The following is a 20577-nucleotide window of genomic DNA, read 5'->3' as shown; positions in this document are numbered from 1 at the left end:
GTGGTTATCAGTTATCAGCTTTAATTCTTAGTCAAACGCTTCATCAAACCCATTATTGAGTAGCATGTTGATGCCTGATGCCAGTTGAAGCCATCTCGACGTCGTGAAATGGAGCATCTTCTGTCATAGCAGTAGAATCGTCAGATGCCGCATTTAAATCCTCCATTCCAGGCGTTGCTGTTGCCATATCGATCTTCGAAATGATTTGGTCTAGACGTCAAGTTGACCCGTTCTATGTCTGAAGAGATTTTAAAGTGCAATACCTAACATTATATCTTGATCTACAAAAGAGTCTTTTTAAATGAACCGCTGTGTTTCTATATTTTTCAAGAACCAATGATTATCTGATAACCACTGACAACTGACTTGCGAAGAGAGTGGCCGACGGACGTCCTCTCTATAGCAAGTATTTTTTCGTCACTTGCTGAGTTCCAAACTAGACGTCTATGGCATCGTGGGGTAAATTGATGCTGGAGGCATCATTGAAGAGACACCGAGATAATTTAAATGGTAAGTTATTGGCCATTCTTATTACATCACTGTTGATTTAAGATTTTCAATAGGGTAGACATCACACTAGGTACTTTGGTAAAAAATTCAAATTGGATTGAGCTCAATGAAACCTATATCATTTTAAAGTGCTTTTCAACACGATTCTAATGATACCAAAATTGTGAAAATCAGATAAGCAGAAAAAAAAGTTGTGTTAGTTTAAAGGCTGACAAATGGTCTTCTATTTGCCTTTGTTATTTACTGACGGACTTTGTGACCTGAAAATTGTTGCATTTCCGGTAGTAACCGCCATTTGGATTTCAAAACTGGTCTAAAATGACCGCTAAGATTTGAGTAAGGATTTTACTGGAACGAATTTCATGGATGCGGTATACAACTTTGCCCTGAATTTAATTTTATAAAAAAGTTAAGATGTTAAATAAACGTGCCAGCATGAAATTTTGATTTACCAAGTTCTAATCTTTTAATTATCCAAAGCTAAATTATACCCTATTTTATCCATAATCAAAAGTTATACTAAATTGTCATTGATTTTAAAATAAACTACACCAAACGATAGAGTAATTTCTCCTGAAGAAAATAAGACATAAATCATTAAAATCCATCCATAAACAAAAAATCTATGGAACTTTTTCTGAGACCCATCACTCAAAAGTCCAAAAAATCGAGTCACAGCCACTAGGCCATTTATCGGCTCCCTGCTGGAGGCCAAATGGACGTTTACCAAAGTACCTAATCACACACACACCGATTGATGATTGTCACTTGTCAGTCAGTCATTTGGAAGTGGAGTCAGATAATTCGGGAACTTCTGTAGACTGTAGATTCACACTAGTAAGATCTGTCGTTTACTACTACTACTACTACTACCACTACTACTTTTAGTTTTAGCGCTATCCAACTCAACACTTCTCGTGTTTATTTTATTTTGGCAAAACTAGAATGGATTTTTGAAAAGAATATAAAAAATAATTTAAACTTAAACCTGTCTTTGCATCTTGCTTTATGCATACAGTATGCCATATCACAAAATCATAGTTTAATGTTGAGAATATGCTATTTCTTTTGTAACTTCAGATCAGAGAGATTTGAGCTTTAAAAATCCTGAAAAATGTCTTGCTGTCAATCCAGACAACCCTTTTGATGTGATCTATGATGTTAATGGTAAGAATGTAATTTGATGAGGAAATGAATAACATTTAGGTACACATAGTTTGCTTTTTTTTTTTTTTTTTTGAGTCATGATGTTTAATACTATTACAGTCCACTCCGGATAATTGCAACTCGTTTAATCGCAACTTTCGGTTAATCACAATATTTCCTAAGCAATGGAAATAATTCTATATAAAAGTCACTGGTTAATTGCAACAAACTTCGGTTTTTTAAAAAGTGGTAAATTCAAGAAATCAAACAGTATATCATGATTAAATTTCATCATGGATGAAATCGTGACAGGTTGAAGAATCGAGAGTGAGCAGGATTTAATGCTACAGTAGTGTGTCACCACTCTGTTAGAGTCGAAAGAGGGCGGGGCTCTGCAGTATGGGTTTGTGACGTCATCGGTGGCCATTAAATAGAAGAGGGTGGGGCTGGTCATAATCTTGACAACAGGTTATAAATGACAGTTATAAAGAGAGACTGAGCGATATCCTTTGTTTTAGGATTAACAACTGTGCATTGTGACCAACGAGTTTGGTGAGAGCTTATTGTCTCTCATTAAGGCTAATCTCTTTAACTCTGACAAATGTTGAATTGTTGAGAAAAAAGATTGAAACTTCTTCCAATCTGAATAAGATATCGGCTTGCTTCATAGCTGCTTTTGGTTGACAAATCTACACGGGGCTGCCATATGGTTTTGTTTCAATCAAATTGCTCTGTATGTGGTGGACTAAGAATATTATTTACTGGTTTGAGTTGACAATAAATGTGTAAAATGTTGAAATAGTGGACAGGAAACTGAATTTCGGTTAATCCCAACATTTTCGATGATCCCAAGGTATTGCGATTATCCTAAGTGGACTGTACCTGAATCTTGAACGAAAAACTATCATATGGATATGATTATAGACAGATTGGTTTCTGGAATTATATTTCCGTCCTCCCTTGCCAACTCTGACGTTCTTGAAATTTAAAAGAAAATAGCCAGAAGGTTTCGGACTTAATTTTCTTTTTTTTCCAAAGGACAATAGTCATAAGGTAAATAATTTAAAAAAATCCTTTTACAGCACAAGATGGCATGATTTTTTGTTTAAGAGTTTAGAGAAAAACTTGCACATGATAGTCTTCAGCTTTTTTTTGTTGTTTTTATTTTCTATATAGACTCCAACTCAGAGCCTGAAAGTGATGCAGAACAAAGTTCCATATCACATGATTCATTTGTGGTAAGTATGTACATTAAAATAAAATCATAACATTTGTATAGCGTTTATCCACAGTTGGCACCATGCTCAAAATGCTTCACATCACCATATTTTGTGGTGGACAAAACATATTTGCCACAAAAGATGAGACCTGCAGTCTGTTAGGCGCAATACAATATTTCAGGACAAGGACAACACTGTTTTACACCAGTGAGATCTCCTAGTTTTTGTTGTTAAAAATTTTTCTTTGCAGTGGACTTCGCCAACAATAACACTATTTTAAACCTTCCTCGTTATATTTTGAAGTGATATTCATTGATGAGCCATTCACATTTGAAGTCGTTTGTTTTTTATTTGACAAAATGTGAAAATGATGCGTTTTCCAGGAAAAATTAAAATAGCTTCTGTTGGGATTATACTTTTGATCTCGCATTTTGTCCAAATTCTCTTGCATCGTAATGTTTATCAACTTTTTTTGTTAACTATATTGCAGTTGCAAGGTTAGGAAGTTCATATTGTTGCAATGACAACCGTTTATATGTCCAGAATCGTAGTGATATAAAAAATTGTTTTGTAGTTGTTGGTCCTGGTGTAGGATTTAAAGAGTTGGTTAAAAACGGTTTACTGAAACCCTGGTTGGTGTATCTATATTTATCCAAGCACAGTTGAACATATTAAATACTTAGACAATATGTCTGCCTTTCTCAACTCTTTTTTATTATACTTGCATTATTAACCAGCTAATTGTTTAGTTGGATTATTAAACAATGGCTCTTCATGTTTATTGTCAACATGAATAAATTGATTGATCTGTCATCTTTTCCACAAAATATACAGGGTCCCGATTTTGTTGCTGACTCCGAGTCTGATTCCTCTACGTACTCTGTGAGGTACCCAATGCTGAGTACATCATTGTCTTTGGAACCTAGTGCTCATTCCCCAACTCAGTCAGAGCCTCATCCACAACTATCACAGACTGAACCTCGTTGCCAGTCTGGGACCCAGGTTCAACCCGAATGCTATACACTTGCAAACCAACGTGTTACGTGCAATGGTGAGTCATTTTTTTGTCATTCTTCTCCTTTGATATTTGTGGGATCAATTTTAATTTACCCATTCCTTTTAAAAGAAAACTTCCACCCCCTCCATGGTGCTGCATTTGTGTTATTGCATTTTTTTCTGTTTTGGCAGTGCTGCGTCGCAAAATACGCTACCATTTACATAACAAGCACAAATCCAAATTTGATAGGGTGGACATCTTAGAATCTGAAACCCCAATGTGTGAGTGATATCAGTGAAACCAGCCATAAAAATGTTCATGTTTATTTTATTGGGGGTTTTTTTGTCTGTAATAGACTTAAATTGCTTGTATTGTAAGTGTTAAAATGGTTTTTTTGTTACAACCCATCTATATATTAAAACTGTTTCTTTGTATTTCTATGATGCTTAAGGCTTTTTTTCACAGACCAGCTGGAAACTTAACGAGAATCAGAGTAGATAACATTTTTATTAATCTTGCAACCTAAACAGTATATGATGATTGGGAGCATTTAAAGAAAAGCACATTTTCTTTTTAATTTGTCGGTACTAAAATTATACTTTGATAATGTCTGCTGTGCTACAAACCCTTTTGACTTCCAGGTTCAATATTTTTCTTTATTCTAAAATTCTTGGGTTTCCTTTCAATGACAACTGAGATCATTAAAATTCAGCTCACAACATGATGTGTGTAGATTTGATGAAAACATATGTTCGAGTTGAGAAGCAGTGTTCACGAACTTGCTGATCGTTTTTACTAGCATTTATTTTCCTAACTTACCTGTGTCAATTAACAAAGGCAAGACTCAAATATTTTCTATCTGAACAGTGTGTTTGTTATTGAAATATTTCCGGCATATACATGTCATATTTCATTCCCACAAAATATAAATCAGGATTAAGTTGTCTGGGCATCAGCATCGTTCAGGCAGTTGGGGGGAAGTCTTTAAGGAATTAATGAAGCCGATGCTCAACCGGTCTGGAGGACGTTTGATTGATGTCGGCTGTTTGTTCTGCCAGCCGGTGATGTTTTCTCACTCCCTCAATGACAAAGAAAGTCATTGTTATGACTATGAACTATAGTCTATTATTACTTTTGTTACTATATTAATTGTTACTTATTGCCGCTACTGTTATTATTATTATTATTATTATTATTATTATTATTATTATTATTATTATTATTATTATTATTATTATGATATTGCCTTCATTGCATTCTATTACTATTATTGATATAATTAATTTCTGATTGTTGTAAATAATTTATGTGAATTGAATTTTGTCGATTGGCCAAGGGCCTACAATAAACTTAAATGAAATGTTAGTCTTTGGATAGGACTTGGGTCTATTCTTGATTGCTTTTCCGCCTGGGTCGAGTGAAGCATTTGGAGTAAATTTTGTTGCTCAACGTAAAAAACATTCCGCTGATACTGATACCTCCAAGGGGTGGTTGGGGAAAAACCTAAAATTCTTTTGACATTCTGTCTGATTATTCGCTGAAACAACAAAGGACAATCTATGTATTCAGATGAGACTTCAATGTGTTACTATTCCGATTTATGTTCATATTTTGATTATAATGAAGAGGGAACCCTGAACCCAGTGAAGTGGGTGGATTGATCTATTTATTTCTATTTCAAAACAAAAATATGGCGTCTTTTCACTGGATTTGTTATGTGGCAGAGGTCTCCACAAATCTAACATACCTCTTCCAAAGGAATAGATGGTAGAAAAGTATATAACAAGAAGGAATTATGACAGTTACTTGTCCAGGCCTTAAATATTTGGAATGCTATTCCTCTCTATCGCTGTCATGTAGCTGATGTGCATACGATCTGTCTATTGATTTATTTTCATAGTTCATAGCATGATGTGCTTTATTTTCTTCTTTTTTTTCCAGAGAAATACAAAAAGCCAAGGAGACCCTGTCCATACTGTGGACAGTTGCAAACAAAACTCTCAAGGCATTTGATGAGGAAACACAAAGATGAGACAGAAGTTACAGAGGCCATGAAACAGCCTGTAAAGGAAAGGGATAGAACAATGGATTATCTCAAGAAAAAGGGCATTTTTTATTCAAACACTAGAAACAATTCAATAGTTATGCGTGAGAGAGCACAAGGGTCACATGAAGTTGTTATGTGTGCTGGCTGTAAGGGGTTTTACTCTGGACGAAGGGTTTATGAACACAAAAAGAAATGTAGTACTGAGCATGCTCTGTGTACTGGGGTTGTAAAATTTTATCCCGTGGCTCCCAATGCAAGTAAAGAAATAAAGGAGAATATTCTTGACAAATTTCGGAATGATGAAGTGGAAATTTGTGTCGATCTGACAAAGCTATAGTATTGTTAGGAACAAAATTGTGGAGTAAAAGTTCAAAGAAGGAGAGAAAAGTTATAATGAGTGATTTACGCATCTTAGGAAATTTGATTTTAAAAACTAGGAAGAGAACAAATCAACCTTCTTTCTCTGGAGAGGACGTGGTGAAGCGTTGTAACTTTAATGAAATATCGCAAACCATTTCTGAAATGACTTTGAAAGAGGATGGGACATTGAAAGCAGGCTTGAAGCTTTCAATTGGATTTATATTGAAAAAGTTAATTAATTTCTTAAAAGGGGAATATATAATGCAAAACAAAATTGAAGAATCCGCAGAGATAGATTTGTTCAAAGCTGTCCTGGATTATAATTGGGATAGTATTTTTTTTACAGCCAGAGTTCAATGTGAAGCAAAGAGAACAAATTTGAGAAAACCCAAAGAGATGCCATTAGAGAATGATATAAAGAAGCTACGGCAATTTATTACTGAAGAGATGGTCCGTATTTGTGAGGATGATTATCAATTATTTGATTCACATATGTTTGTTAGGCTTCGCAATGTCATCGTAGCTAGGCTTACAATGTTTAATGCGAGGAGAGGCGGAGAACCCGCAAGGATGTTGTTAAAAGACTGGAATGATGCAGATTCAGGTGTATGGGTTGATCCCCAGCTTGTACAACATGTCACTGATCCTCTGGAAAAAGCGTTACTTGAGAAGTATAAGCTGGCCTATCAGTCTGGAAAGGGAAGCAAGATGTTGGTCCCTGTGTTGATACCCAATGACACAATTCAGCCTTTAAGGAAACTTGCACAGGAGCGTAAAGCTGTTGATATTTCAGACAACCCATTTCTTTTTCCAAATACAGGAATATCCAAAGATCATGTAAGTGGTTACATTGCCAACAAATATGTCACTTCCTTAGTAAAGGATTTAGAGAAACCCCAGTTGTTAATAGCTGATAAATTCAGGCACCGAGCTTCGACATTATTTGCCTTACTTGATGTCCCACAACACGAGAGAGATGTCTTCTATCGACATATGGGACACAGTGAATCAATCAATCAAAACATTTATTAGTGTCCACTTGCAATACGAGAAATAACAGAAGTTGGTCATTTTTTGGGTCAAATTGATAACTCAGCATCGGTCACTGGGGAAGGAAATTGTAACATTGAAACAAATGACTCTGTAGTGAATAGAGACTCAAATGCAAATTTTGGAACATCCATAGTAACAGCTGCAAATCAAGAAGAAATATTTGATGGTGAAGCAGGAGTGCCAAATCAGCTTACGTGTTCTTCAAAACAAACTGAACCCAAGAGGAATTCAAGCAAAAATCGGAGATACATGTCATGGTCAGATGAGGATACAGATAGAGTCAAGTCATATTTTAAAAACTTTGTCGAAGATGTTTCAGCACATGGTTCAAGGGGATCATTACCTAGAAAGTCTGAAATTATTCTGTTCTTAAAACACCACAGGGTATTTTCACAAAAAGGAATCCCTGAAGGTACACTAATTAGTTTGGTGAAGACAAAGATTTTTAATGAAAGAAATAAATATAGAAGGGAAAGAGCGTTTCAATCGGTGTAATGACAATCATGAATTTGATTTGTATTACATTCATTGTTTTGTATAGTGTTATTGACATATTTTGGGGGTTTACAAAAACGTTTTATCTTTATATAGTACAATCTGTTCATCATTGCAATATCCTTTTTTATATTATATGAACATTCATTTGCTCAGCTTGAGAGACAAATGCTTTGTAGAACCATAGCTGCCAACCGTTCTGTTAAAAACGGATTTGTTCCGTATTTGACTTCCTGAGTCCGTAAGTGCTTATTTTTAGTTCAAAATCCGTATTTTGTAATTTTTGACTAATTTGTGGTAAAAAAGCCATGTGAGCCTAATGAATTATTATTATTGATCCATTATTATTACTATTACTACTACTACTATTGTTGTTATTATTATTATCATTATTATTGGTGTCCAGTGAGAGCATAATCTCCATTTGTGTAGCTCTTTAATTTGAATTATGCTTCTATCATAAATGATTTTCAACAATTAAAAAAGTTCCATTCGTTTATATGACGCCTGTATTTTAATCAAACCTTTCATAATGTATTGGAGATTTGCATAGGATATGGATGTTAGCCTCGATATACTTTGAATATTCTAAGACAGTATTGATACTTTCACTATTTGTTACAAATATTATTTTAATTAAGAATAAAATTAAATCCACCTTTTTGATTGGAAGGTATTCAATAAGAAAATCAATTGCTTATATTGATTAAAGATGACAATGATTATTTCCCTTTATTAATTTATGAAATATATAAATTTAATCCCTTTAAAAACATCTTCATATGATTTTATTTTTTTTTTCAAGCAAGCTTTTGTAACGGTTTAGGTTCAAGAAAAATAAGTATACTCCATTTTTAGGTGTGTTTATCTTGTCAAAGTAAAGAAGTAGGAATTATCTAATATTTAGAGGTGCATTTTACTATAACTACTATTATAGTATACTACTTAAAGACCATTATGTTGCATGAAAGAAAACATATATGCTATCGTCTACTTTTTATCTGAACTCACCTAATTTTTACCCCAAAACGCCCTCTCAAGTGATGTACCAGGTTGGTAGTTATGCATTTCTAACCATCTTAAGTTATTTCATTTATTTTACAATTGTGCTTCTTGTGTATTGGTCCTTATCAAAGTTGAGGCAGTTGAATTCTTTCTTTATATTGTCCGTTCTGAATTTTGATCTCGTTGTGGAAAGCTCCCATAGCGGGCAGGGAGGTACACACTGTGTCTTCTATCCCCTTATATCTGTTTTCCAACATGCTTTCAGTCTTTGTCTTGGAATGAGATTACTTGTTTTTTTCCTGGCCCTCGCCGGAGTCCTAGCTGGGAGGGAAGCAGTCAAATGCATATTTATTGTTTTGGGAGATGATATTTTTTTCCTTGTAAATCATCTCTCTGTTATGTATTATTACTATATTTGTTATTTTTTAATGTATAATGTAAGCATTTGAGTGTGTTCCTCTTTGTTGGATTTTGTTCTTGTGTCCGGATAAGACTTATAGGTGATCTCAAACTAAGTACATTGGTGATACGCTCTTGGAATCTACATCTGATCCCTATTTGTTCCCAGTTCCCCTATGTCTTACTTTCTCTTGGATGCTTCAACTGTAATTCTAGAACTTTTTACTATCCAATTTTCTTCCTTTTTACTGGCGCTGATATAACCTAAATGTGTTGCAAGCGCCGTAAAACCCTTAAAAACAAAACAACAATCATTGTGGAAAGTGTCATTTTAACGATTCAAATGTGCTGGTACTAAACCCGATAATTGAGCAACATTGGACTAGCCTCTGTCATCTCAAACTTGTTAGTGTTAGTAATAGTAATTAAAAAGGCTGACTTTTATATGTTGCGATTCGATGAAGGGGGGGGGGGGGGGGCGGGGCTTCGGCACACATCGCCCCTCATCCCGGGCCAAATGAGCGTTCCTTATTTTATTTTTGAAAAGTTGGCAGCTATGTAGAACTATCTGAAAGAATCAGATATGGCAGAATAAAAAGTCTTTCTACTAACCCTAACTTAATTGGTCAATGTAGCTTTATGTTCAGCATTGTCTAGATACCTAATGTAAAATTTCACTATTCTTTTTATGATAATTTTAAGAGTTGCAATCTTTAGAGGTGACTGTCAAGAAATGACACCTCTGTGCATTTAATTTCATTCTTTCTTTATCCCCTCATCCTCCTTAATCAGAATAATAATAATTGATAATGAAAAAAAATGCAGCAACGACAGCTTAGAACGGCATAAAGTGCTTAAGAATTATTTTTTTTGCATTAAACTTTATTCAAACGATTTTCAACACTTTTGCTTCACAGTTTATGCTTTTTAACAAATGCAATTAAGCAACTTACCAGCAACAACATATTGGTTTGTTATCATTTGAGGGTTTTATCAGTAAAACTGTTTCTATCCTTTTATGTTGCACTGTACACATAACAAACTTCATGCTTTTATTTGGTGACCAAAGACTTATGTGATACAGTGGATGAATGTTTGTGATGGCTTTTGGAACTGAAATAAACCTGCAATATGATTTGTAGACTTCTATCGTTATGTATCATTTTTCGGTCAAATGTAAATGTAATTTTACACGAGCTTGATGTATCATAAAACCCACAATGAGCTCAACGTGCAGCTGGTAGTGGTAGTACATTTATATGGACACGAACAACGTTGTTACAATTCAGTAACGTACTCCAATTAACACAAGTGAGACTGTAAATGAGACTTTTACAATGACTCTGCATCGCCACAAATATGAATTCGAACCCTGGCAACTCGGGCGTCAGACGAACTGTCTACCACGAAACCAAAGCAAGCATTGTGCAAGTTAAAGTGAATGAGATGTTGATTGAAGCCGTTCATTGTGTCCATCAGATCTGCTGTCCTATCCATCCAACTCCATTCACTGGGTGGGGTTCCCGACTTCCCATAATGGGCAGGGACGTACTCGTTGCGTCTTCTATCCCCCTATGTCTGTTTTCCAACTTGTTTTCTGTCTTTGTCTCGGGATGGGATTACTTGGTTTTGTCCAGGACCTGGCTGGGAGGGAAACAGTCAAATGTATAGTTCGAGTTTTGGGAGATTATATTTTTCCCTTGTAAATCATCTGTCTGTTATGCTCTTTATTGTTTTGTTTACATATTATTTATGCTTTGTAAACATTTGAGTGTATCCCTCTTTGTTGGGACCTGTGCTTGTGTCTGAATGAGACGTTTAGGTGATCTCAAACTAAGTACTTTGATAGTGGGCTCTTGGAATCTACTGTTTCCTATTTGAAACAAATCCCCTTTGCCTTACTTTTTCTTGGGTGCTCTAATTGTAGTTCTAGAACTTTTTACTATCCCATTTTCTTCCTTTTTACTGGCGCTGATATGACCTTAATGTGTTGCAAGCGCCGTAAAACCCTTAAAAACAAAACAAAACAAACCAAGTCCATTCAGTGGTATACAACAACAACAAATAAACTCCTCTGCCTGGTCCCTTCTATCTCTGATCTTAACCTGGGTCGTCAGGTTTCTAAAGGGTCGGGGACTGCAAAAACAATGGCGCACGGAGCAACTGGGAATATTTTTTTGCCGTGTTTGAGTCCCAGGTTATTTCCCTGAGCGCCCCTTCTGAGGGATGGACCTTCCCAGGAGTTAGTAAATGCGTTGCTCGGCCATTTCACTCTACGCACACTGGGATAAGCTTCGACACTATGGCCATGAAGCTCTTAATCTTAAGGACTTACTTTATTTTAGACAATTTGGTGGTAGCTCACTTGAAAATGCACTCTTAGGTATACACATATATAAACATATACTGGGCTCCCTAAAAGGGTTTTTTAATGTGGTCTCCCTAAAAACATGTTTTTACCAAATGTCTCCTTAAAGCTACAGAAACACTTAGTAAAACAGTAGGGGGACCGAGTAATTTTCTATATACCATTGTGATCATCAAGCATCAGAATTGTGTTCATAAATCATTGTAGGGCATCAAACTATACTCATTTGAACAAAGATTGAACAGTTTAATCAATTTGATCAAGACATATGCTTGGTCCTCCAATTGGTGCATTTCACAGTGGTCACCTTAATAGTGGATTGATACTTTATATATATATATATATATATATATGTATATATATATATATAGATATATAGATATATAGATATATGTATGTATGTATGTATGTATAATAATTAAAAACACAAAACAAATTATATCATTCTATAATAAAGAAAGAAAGAAAACTTAGCTTGAAATTCCTAATCGAATCACTTTGATGAAATTGGTGTAAATAATCTTGTCGTCAAGATAAATAATAGAAGTATTTAGTAACTGTACAATTTTGTGCTGATCAAAATTAAATATAGAAGCAGAGATGTGAATGCTGATTAAAATAATAAATAAATAATTAGATAAAATGAGGATGATGATGATGATGATAATAATAATAACAATAATAATAGTAATAATAACAGAATGAAAATCTAATCCGGTAAATAAATGATCAATTTGCCAAAATACATATAGAAATAAAAATAAAAAGTACACTCATTAAAAGGGAAAGATAGCTGACACTATCTACTGGGCCGTTGCCTCTGGTCACCGCACGGGCCACATCATTAGAAGTATATTTGGCATGTATTTGTAAAATTAATAGAATGAGAAAAAAATAATAAGATAATAATAAAATAATTAGATAAATAATAATAAATAATTGTAAATAAAAAAATAATGTAAATAAATAATCATAAATAAAAAATATAATATATAAAAATAATAAATAATGAAAATGATGAGACTCAAATAGAAAATATAAAAAAAATATTATATAAATATATATTTTTTAAAATATATATATTTTTTAAGAATTGCCGTATAAAGGTAAGGATGAGATTTCCTTCCTGTAATATGAATGATGAGTCGGTAGGTACTCTATGCGGAGAAGTTAAGAGTGTATATAATAAGGCAACGGCCAGGGCTAGAAAGTCAAAAAGAGAATATATGACAAGTATTATTAATATTAAATGAATAGATAAATATATAAGTAATAATAATAACAATAAAAATAATAATAATTATAAAGATGATGATAATAATAATAATTATTATTATTATTATTATTATTATTATTATTATTATTATTATTATCATTATTATTATAATAATTATTATTATTATTATTATTATTATTATTATTATTATTATTATTATAATTATGATAATAATAATACTAATATTTATGATAATATTAATCATGATAATAATAATAATGGCAATGACAATAATAATATATAGATAAGTGTGTGTTACCAAAACGATTGAAACATTTAAGTGTAAACAGAATAACCGCCCACTTGTTAAAAAAATATATATGGAATTAGGAGAATGATTAATTTTTGAACTAAACGAGAATGATCTCCTTAAGAAATATATACCGTATATAAATATAGAGGTGAAACACTGCAAGGATGAGAGATAAAGGGAGAGGGTGAGAGAGAGAGAGAGAGAGAAAGAGACAGAGAGAGGGGGGGGGGGGGCTGAGGGAGAAGGATTGATTGAGGGACAGTATGTTAAGGAAGGGAGAGATAGGGGAGAAAAGTTTTTTAAATGTGAAGACTAATGTTAATACCCTTTGGCTTCAAAGTGCCTTGTCGGATAATAAGTTTCCTCTCAGTGAGGATTCGACTCTGAGTATCAGAACAGTGTCTCAGTACGTAAACTGACATGTCTGATTGTTGGTGTCCAGGAGATGTGAAATGGTCAGAAACAGGTACATGTTTTTGCTGAGATGTATCACTTAGATGCTCTCTAAAACGGTCAGACAAGTGTCTGCCTGTTTGACCGATGTAGAACATATCACATTTTCTACATTTAATGGCATATTTAACATTCCTAGACGTGCAAGTGAATGAACCCTGAATAGTCCATTCACGTAAGGGGAAATGGAAACTTGCTGTTCTGTTAATGTAAGGGCAAGTTAAGCACCTCCTACTGCAGGGAAATGTACCAAAGGCGGAGGTTAAGGGGGACTGTCTTAAGCGGCTATGTACAAGTTGATCCCTAATATTGCGATCACCGCGATAGACAACAAGAGGAGAGTGAGGGAAAACGTGTCTAGTAACTGGGTCCTGTTTAAGAATATTAAATTGTGCTTTGGTGCTATGAGCTAGTTGTTGGTTATGGGGATGATAGGTAAGGATGAGTTTGGGGCGGTCGGTGGTTTTGTCTTTGTCATTTCTATTTGTGGGATTAAGGGCTCGGGATCTGGAGATGGTGTTGACTTTGTTGAGTGCTTTATAAAGAATAGAAGCAGGGTAATTCCGGGCTCTGAAAAAGTCAATGAGTTCTTTTGCCCTTTCTTGAAATGTGGAGTCATGGGTGCACAGGCATCTGAGTCGGAGGAGTTGTGAAAAGGGGATAGAGTTTTTACATGGTATGGGATGAGAAGATGAATTACGCAGGTAACTGTGGCTGTCTGTGTCTTTGTAGTAGACAGAAGTGCTGAGGCAGAAGGAGGTTACATATAGGTGAATATCTAAAAAAGTGACATCGGTATGTGAGACAGTGCTGGTGAACTTAATTTGGGGGTGGAAGTTGTTTGAGAAATCAAAGAAGTTGTTAAGTTCTGATTCCGACAGTACAGTGACGCCGACAATGTCGTCAATATATCTCAAAAACACCTCAGGTTTGGGACCGGGGAATGAATCCATAATTTGTTTTTCCAGATACCCCATGAATAGACAAGCATAACTAGGTCCCATTCTTGTGCCCATGGCCACACCGCTTGTTTGTAAAGCTTGTCATTGAATTCAAAGCTGTTGAGGTTCAGGACAAGAGATGTTAACCTGAGTACTGTGTCAACCCCAATATCTGTGGGAGGATTTTGGTCGATGAAATACTTAATTGCTTTAAGACCATCAGAGTGGGGAATCAAAGTGTATAGGGATGAGACATCCATAGTGAGCAAAAAGTGGGGATGGGAGTCCAAAATGGTATAATCTCTAAAAATAGTGAGAGCATGGTTAGTGTCCTTAACATAAGTAGCAAGTTTTTGCACAAAAGGTTGAAAAACAAAGTCAAGCAGATCAGAAGTTCTTTCTGCATGACTGCATGCAAAAACAATGGGCCTACCTGGGGGAATGTCTGTTGGGGTTTTCATTTTATGTATTTTAGGTAACGGGTAAAAAGTGGGGGAACCAAGATCGCTGGAGGGATGACAAGATTATGCGCTTCGGGTGGTAGGAGTCGAGTTTTTATTAAATCTTTAACAGTGTGTGTTGTTATATAGAGTGTTATCTTTCTCTAAAATGTTGTAGCATTGCGTGTTAGTTAGCTGCCTCTGGCACTCCTGGATATATATTTGTGTACCCCATAGTACTATGGCACCCCCTTTGTTGGCAGGCTTGATAACAACATCTTTACGGGTGCACTGGGTTCGAAGGGCTTGTTGTTCTGCCGTACTGAGGTTCAAATGTTCTATCAGTCGGGGATGGAAATTGGCAGCTTCAAATTTGATGTCTATAAATAAATCAAGTGTATTAGATTGGCCTGGCGCTGGCATGAAAGAAGAGCGAGGTTGACATTTGGAGAAGAAGGAGTGAAATTTGTTACTATCAGTGTTGGTTGTCCTATCGTCTTCGTCACTATTATTCTTGTCATCCTTCTCTTTACTCTTGAAATATAGTTGTAGTCTCAGTTTGCATGTAAATTGATGTATATCATGTTCTCTCTGTATGTGGTCTGCACGAGGGTTGAGTGGGTTGAACTTGAGACAACTGCCTAAGGACATCCCGTTCAGAGGTGGTAAGGGGGATGTCAGGGGGTAAGCAGACCACCTGTCTGTGAGATATGTTGTCCTGGTCATTGTCAGTAGATGAAGATGTGTGGACAGTTGAGATGGAGGAAGAGATTTGGTGGACTAAGGGCTACCGGGACCCCCACTCCCCCCCCCCCCCTGGGGATTTTATGAGACCAATTTTTCTAGTTAGTATAACATCTAAGCTATCCGTTTATGGCCGGCTGCCAAAAAAATAGTGTCATCTTTACAGAGTTATTGCCCCTGAAAGGTCATTCGGTGCAAAAATTTCTAAAAATTCATAAAATGCATTTTTGTATTTTAAAACATGTCTAATTTAATATAACTAAATATTATGTTTGAAACTGATTATTTGAGGGTCATTTTGAAATACATACAAACTATCTTTACTAATGACAAATAGAAAATTAATAAACAAAAACATCATTTTCTCGAAATACATATTATAGCATTTTAGGATGAGAATGTGAACTATTGAGAATAGGTGTCCCTGAAATACATTTATATTATAATTGTGACACACACACTCACCACATTCACACATAATATATATATATATATTCTGATATGGTTTGAGAGGTATGGAACATACTCATTTTTCTTCACAGTTCATCATCCACCCATTGGTCACAGTCCTAAAAATCATCCTCTGATTCAGAAGACCATTCCTCTTCACCATCCTCTTCCTCAATGTCATCTTCTTTAGGTTGCTGTTCATCAACAATAATGTTAACTAGTTCTTTTGGTATAATGTCATCATCTTTGGTGTTGTGTGTCCACAAGTATGGTTTGGGACATTTTAAGCTGACGGAACTTGTAATTTTTGTTGTTGGAAAGCTGATTGAAATATTCCCTATTTAAAAGATGGCGATATAAGCGGATGGCTTTATAAAGAGCAATGTTGGTAATACATATTTCCTTGAGTTTGTTGATCTCAAAGGTTGTCTGATGGCACATTTTTTTCTCCATGGTTAAGGTGATATACATTTTCTGTAAGGAATGTTTTTTACATAAAGAGGTGAAAGTACTAATTTCAAATGGTGATTGTCTGGTACAGTACCGGATTTCAATTTTGGGGGGAAAAAAATAAATTTAAATGCAATTTTTTTCTACGACAACTCGGCCAATTTTGTAAGGCCATTTCAGAGACATTACCAAGATTAATAAAGCCTTCAGTCATCCGGGAGTGTGAAAGTGACATTCTGAAACTTGATTATACTTTGGAAAGGAATCACCTGTTGGACAAAGGTCTAGATCTAGGGAGTTTTGCAAATGATTTGTTGAAAAATCGTAATAGCAAGAGCAGAGCAGAAGTCTTTAATAATGCAAGGGGTTTCTTCATCAAAACTCTGGATTATATGAAGACCAGCTTCTCCCTCGAATCAGACATCCTGACACAAGCTGCTAACCAGTTAAAGGGAAGAGTGGGAATTTAACTCATTGACCTTCTTTTCTTCGAAGTTCAAGGCCTTGACCTGTGTGATGAAAATACTCTCAGAGATGAGTTTAAGAATTTTCAGTCCTTTTCATTCACTCCTAAAATTGAAAAAGAAACGAGGATTGATGTCAAGTTGACGAAAATTTCCTCTGTGAGGAGTGACATTGACAACAGACTGCTGTTTCCTAATCTTTGCAAATTATTGTTAGTAGTGATTTGTGTTCTTCATAGCAATGCAGATTCGGAGAGAATTTTAAGTGTTGTAAGAAAGAACTTAACTGAAGCAAGGTCCTCCATGTCCATAAGGACCCTTGAGTCCATACTGGTCTCAAAGATAAACACCTCTCCGGATACGACCCTAAGAGATGAAGTTTTGAGAAGATGCAAGAAGGCAACAAGAGAGTACCGTATCTTCTTGCTTCCTCTGACAACTAGATTTATCCCTGTGATTGTATATAGATATCTTTTGACATCTTGTTGTACATAAGTATTTAAGATTCCATTATCTTCTTCTTCCTCTCTACTCCCTCCTTCTCCTTTTCTTCTTCTTTTTCTTCTTCTTCTTCTTCTTCTTCTTCTTCTTCTTCTTCTTCTTCTTCTTCTTCTTCTTCTTCTTCTTCTTCTTCTTCTTCTTCTTCTTCTTCTTCTTCTTCTTCTTCTTCTTCTTCTTCTTCTTCTTCTTCTTCTGCTTCTTCTTCTTCTTCTTCTTCTTCTTCTTCTTCTTCTTTTCTCCGATTTGTTTGGTTGCCTGTAATTTCCAAGCAACATATATAAGAATACAAATTTTTTGTCCAGTTACATGTATTCGTTTTCTTAGACTGCCAACACAGTTGGCCACAGCATTCAGGCACAATCGCAGTAGGGTGTCCCTGATACCATATCCCAAAGATTGGCAGGTCTAGATTATTATTATTATTATTATTGATGATGGTGGTTGTGGTGGTGACGATGATGATGGTGGTGATGAAGATGATGATGATGGAATTTCTATCATCATCATCATCATCATCATCATCACATCATCATTAATACAATAACAGGAATCCTGATTATGATAATAATAACGCTGATAATAATAAAAACAACTGTACTGATGATGATGATAATGATATTATTATTATTATTATTTTTATTATTATTATTATTATTAATTATTATTATTATTATTATTATTATTATTATTATTATTATTATTATGTTAATAATAATAATGATAACGATGATGATAATAATTTTAATATTATTATTATTATTATTATTATTATTATTATTATTATTATTATTATTATTATTATTATTATTATTATTATTATGATAACCATGATGATAATAATTTTTATAATAATAATAATAATGTATTGTGTATGTGTGTAGATGGTGTTTGTGTTTGTGTGTGTTTTAAAAAAATATGAATACAAGTCAATATAAGAGAGAAATGATTAATATCTTTCAGAAAGAATTAATGAATAAGGATAAATCTTTAACTGGATTAACCTGAAAATGATCAGTTTTGTCTATCTATCAATTTTCTTTTATTAATATATATTACAATTAGTATATTGCTGTAATCCTTCTTCTTCCTACATACTAACTACTAATAAACTATGTTCTCTCTCCAACGTGTCATCATTTTTTTCATGAAGATAGCGCCATGCGTGGCACAAGTCTGTCTCAGCCAGTGATAGCTTATCGCTGGCTGAGCGACAAGCAGGCTGAGTGCTCTCTCCCATAGTTTATTTCCTCCATGGTACTGAACAATACCCCTAGTCTTTGCATAATATCTTCTCCAAACTATGATGTTTTACATCAACTCTACTCCCCTAATCTTGTATGAATCAACCAGAGAGAGCCATGGCCCACTGTGAATCCCAGGAGGTCCTCATCGTCGGTGGAGTTGGATGTAAGTTTTAAGGAAATTACCCAATATAATTTGCATGGATGTCAAAGTTTGTTTTAGATTTATAAAGATACACACACACTGTTCTGGTTAGACCAGAATTGTTTTTATTGATTGTTTTGTATTGCTCGTTGCTAAGTTGTCACTCTTTGTCAGTGGTCGTCACCCGCTACTTGATTGTTATAACTTGTTGTTATTTATAATTATTTCCAATGATCGTCATTATTATTGGTATTCATTATTATTGGTATTTATGGTGTGAACTGATATTACATTTTCGCGCCTTTAATGACTATTGGTAAACTGATTCAACATTCTTGGTCAGTTTCTCTCCATTTCTCTTCAAACGTCCTCCCATAGTGGGCAGGGAGGTACATACTGTGTCTTCTATCCCCTCATATCTTATCCAACAAGCTTTTTGTCTTTGTCTTGGAATGAGATTACGGTAGTTGTTTTTTTCCTGGCCCTCATCAGAGTCCTGGCTGAGAGGGAAACAGTCAAATTCATAGTTATTGTTTTGGGAGATGATATTTTTTTCCTTGTAAATCATCTCTCTGTTATGTATTATTATATTTGTTATTTTTAATGTATAATGTAAGCATTTGAGTGTATTCCCCTTTGTTGGATTTTGTGCTTGTGTCCGGATGAGACTTGTGGGTGATCTCAAACTAAGTACATTGGTGGTATGCTCTTGGAATCTACATCTGATCCCTATTTGTTCCCATTCCCCTTTGTCTTACTTTCTCTTGGGTTCTTTAATTGTAATTCTAGAACTTTTTACTATCCCATTTTCTTCATTTTTACTGGCGCTGATATAACCTAAATGAATGTGTTGCAAGCGCTGTAAAACCCTTAAAAACAAACAAACAAAACAATCTCCAAACGTTGAAAGTGAAGGTTGTAACCCTCTCAATTTTCATCTAGGCAGTTTTAACTGCATATTTAAAATATTTTTTCTATTTTCTTGCAAGTTTCGGGTTATAGCCCATGTTATTTCCTATACTGGATTGTCCTCACATTTTCGAGAACTTAACACACCAGAAATTCGACCTGCCGTACATGCTACTACTGTAAACTTCTACTCTACATGTTTTTCTACCGTTGTCCTGCTATCCCACTGCATCGTTTTCTTCAATCGTCCATCATCTATTAAACATCGTCTTCATCTTTATCAACAACAACATTCTCGTTTTTCACTTCATCTGTGTGTATGGCAACGTTCGCCCTGGTGCGATATGTCGTATTGTAATACCCAAATTACACACACACACACAAATTAAAAATAATGAATTGCCTATTATTTAATTTGATAAGCTCTGTCGTTTCTTTTTCACAATTATCTCAATGTAAGTCTCCTTTTCATCATTCTCATTTGTGTTTATGCAAAATATTTCCATGCCTGTCACTTTTTTAATACAGATATTGATGTAATTCGTAAACAGTCCACTCAATTCCCTGCATTTTGTCTCGGATCGTACAGAGACATCATGATAAAGGAATCAGTACTGAAAGTGGTATATTACAGTGCAACCCCTGGATAACATTATCGCCTGGGACTGGAAAATTATGTCGTTATCCAGGGGTGTCATTCTGGGATTTTC

At 34.8% G+C, this 20577-nt stretch overlaps 1 protein-coding gene and 1 long non-coding RNA gene across 5 annotated transcripts in view; both read left to right on the top strand.

The window, feature by feature from the left end:
- Positions 1-20577, top strand: part of LOC144977198 (putative tRNA N6-adenosine threonylcarbamoyltransferase) — a 162863-nt gene that overhangs the window by 133754 nt on the left and 8532 nt on the right. For 2 of the 4 annotated variants that reach the window (XM_078922144.1, XM_078922145.1), the window contains exon 10: positions 18923-18979. The exons of the other annotated variants lie outside the window; for them this stretch is intronic. In XM_078922144.1, the coding sequence (XP_078778270.1) occupies positions 18923-18979 (57 nt within the window). The remainder of the gene's footprint in view (positions 1-18922; positions 18980-20577) is intronic. 4 annotated transcript variants of the gene reach the window in all.
- LOC144976228 (uncharacterized) lies at positions 1247-4564 on the top strand. Its single transcript, XR_013646068.1, has 3 exons — positions 1247-1677; positions 2833-2894; positions 3711-4564. It is a non-coding gene; the product is annotated as an uncharacterized LOC144976228 (long non-coding RNA).

This window comes from Berghia stephanieae, chromosome 7 (genome assembly GCF_034508935.2).
Source record: "Berghia stephanieae isolate SIO BIC M18660-M18661 chromosome 7, UCSD_Bste_1.3, whole genome shotgun sequence".
Taxonomy (NCBI): domain Eukaryota; kingdom Metazoa; phylum Mollusca; class Gastropoda; order Nudibranchia; family Aeolidiidae; genus Berghia; species Berghia stephanieae.
Note: the sequence above shows the minus strand (reverse complement) of the source record. Positions and strands in the feature narration are given on the sequence as shown.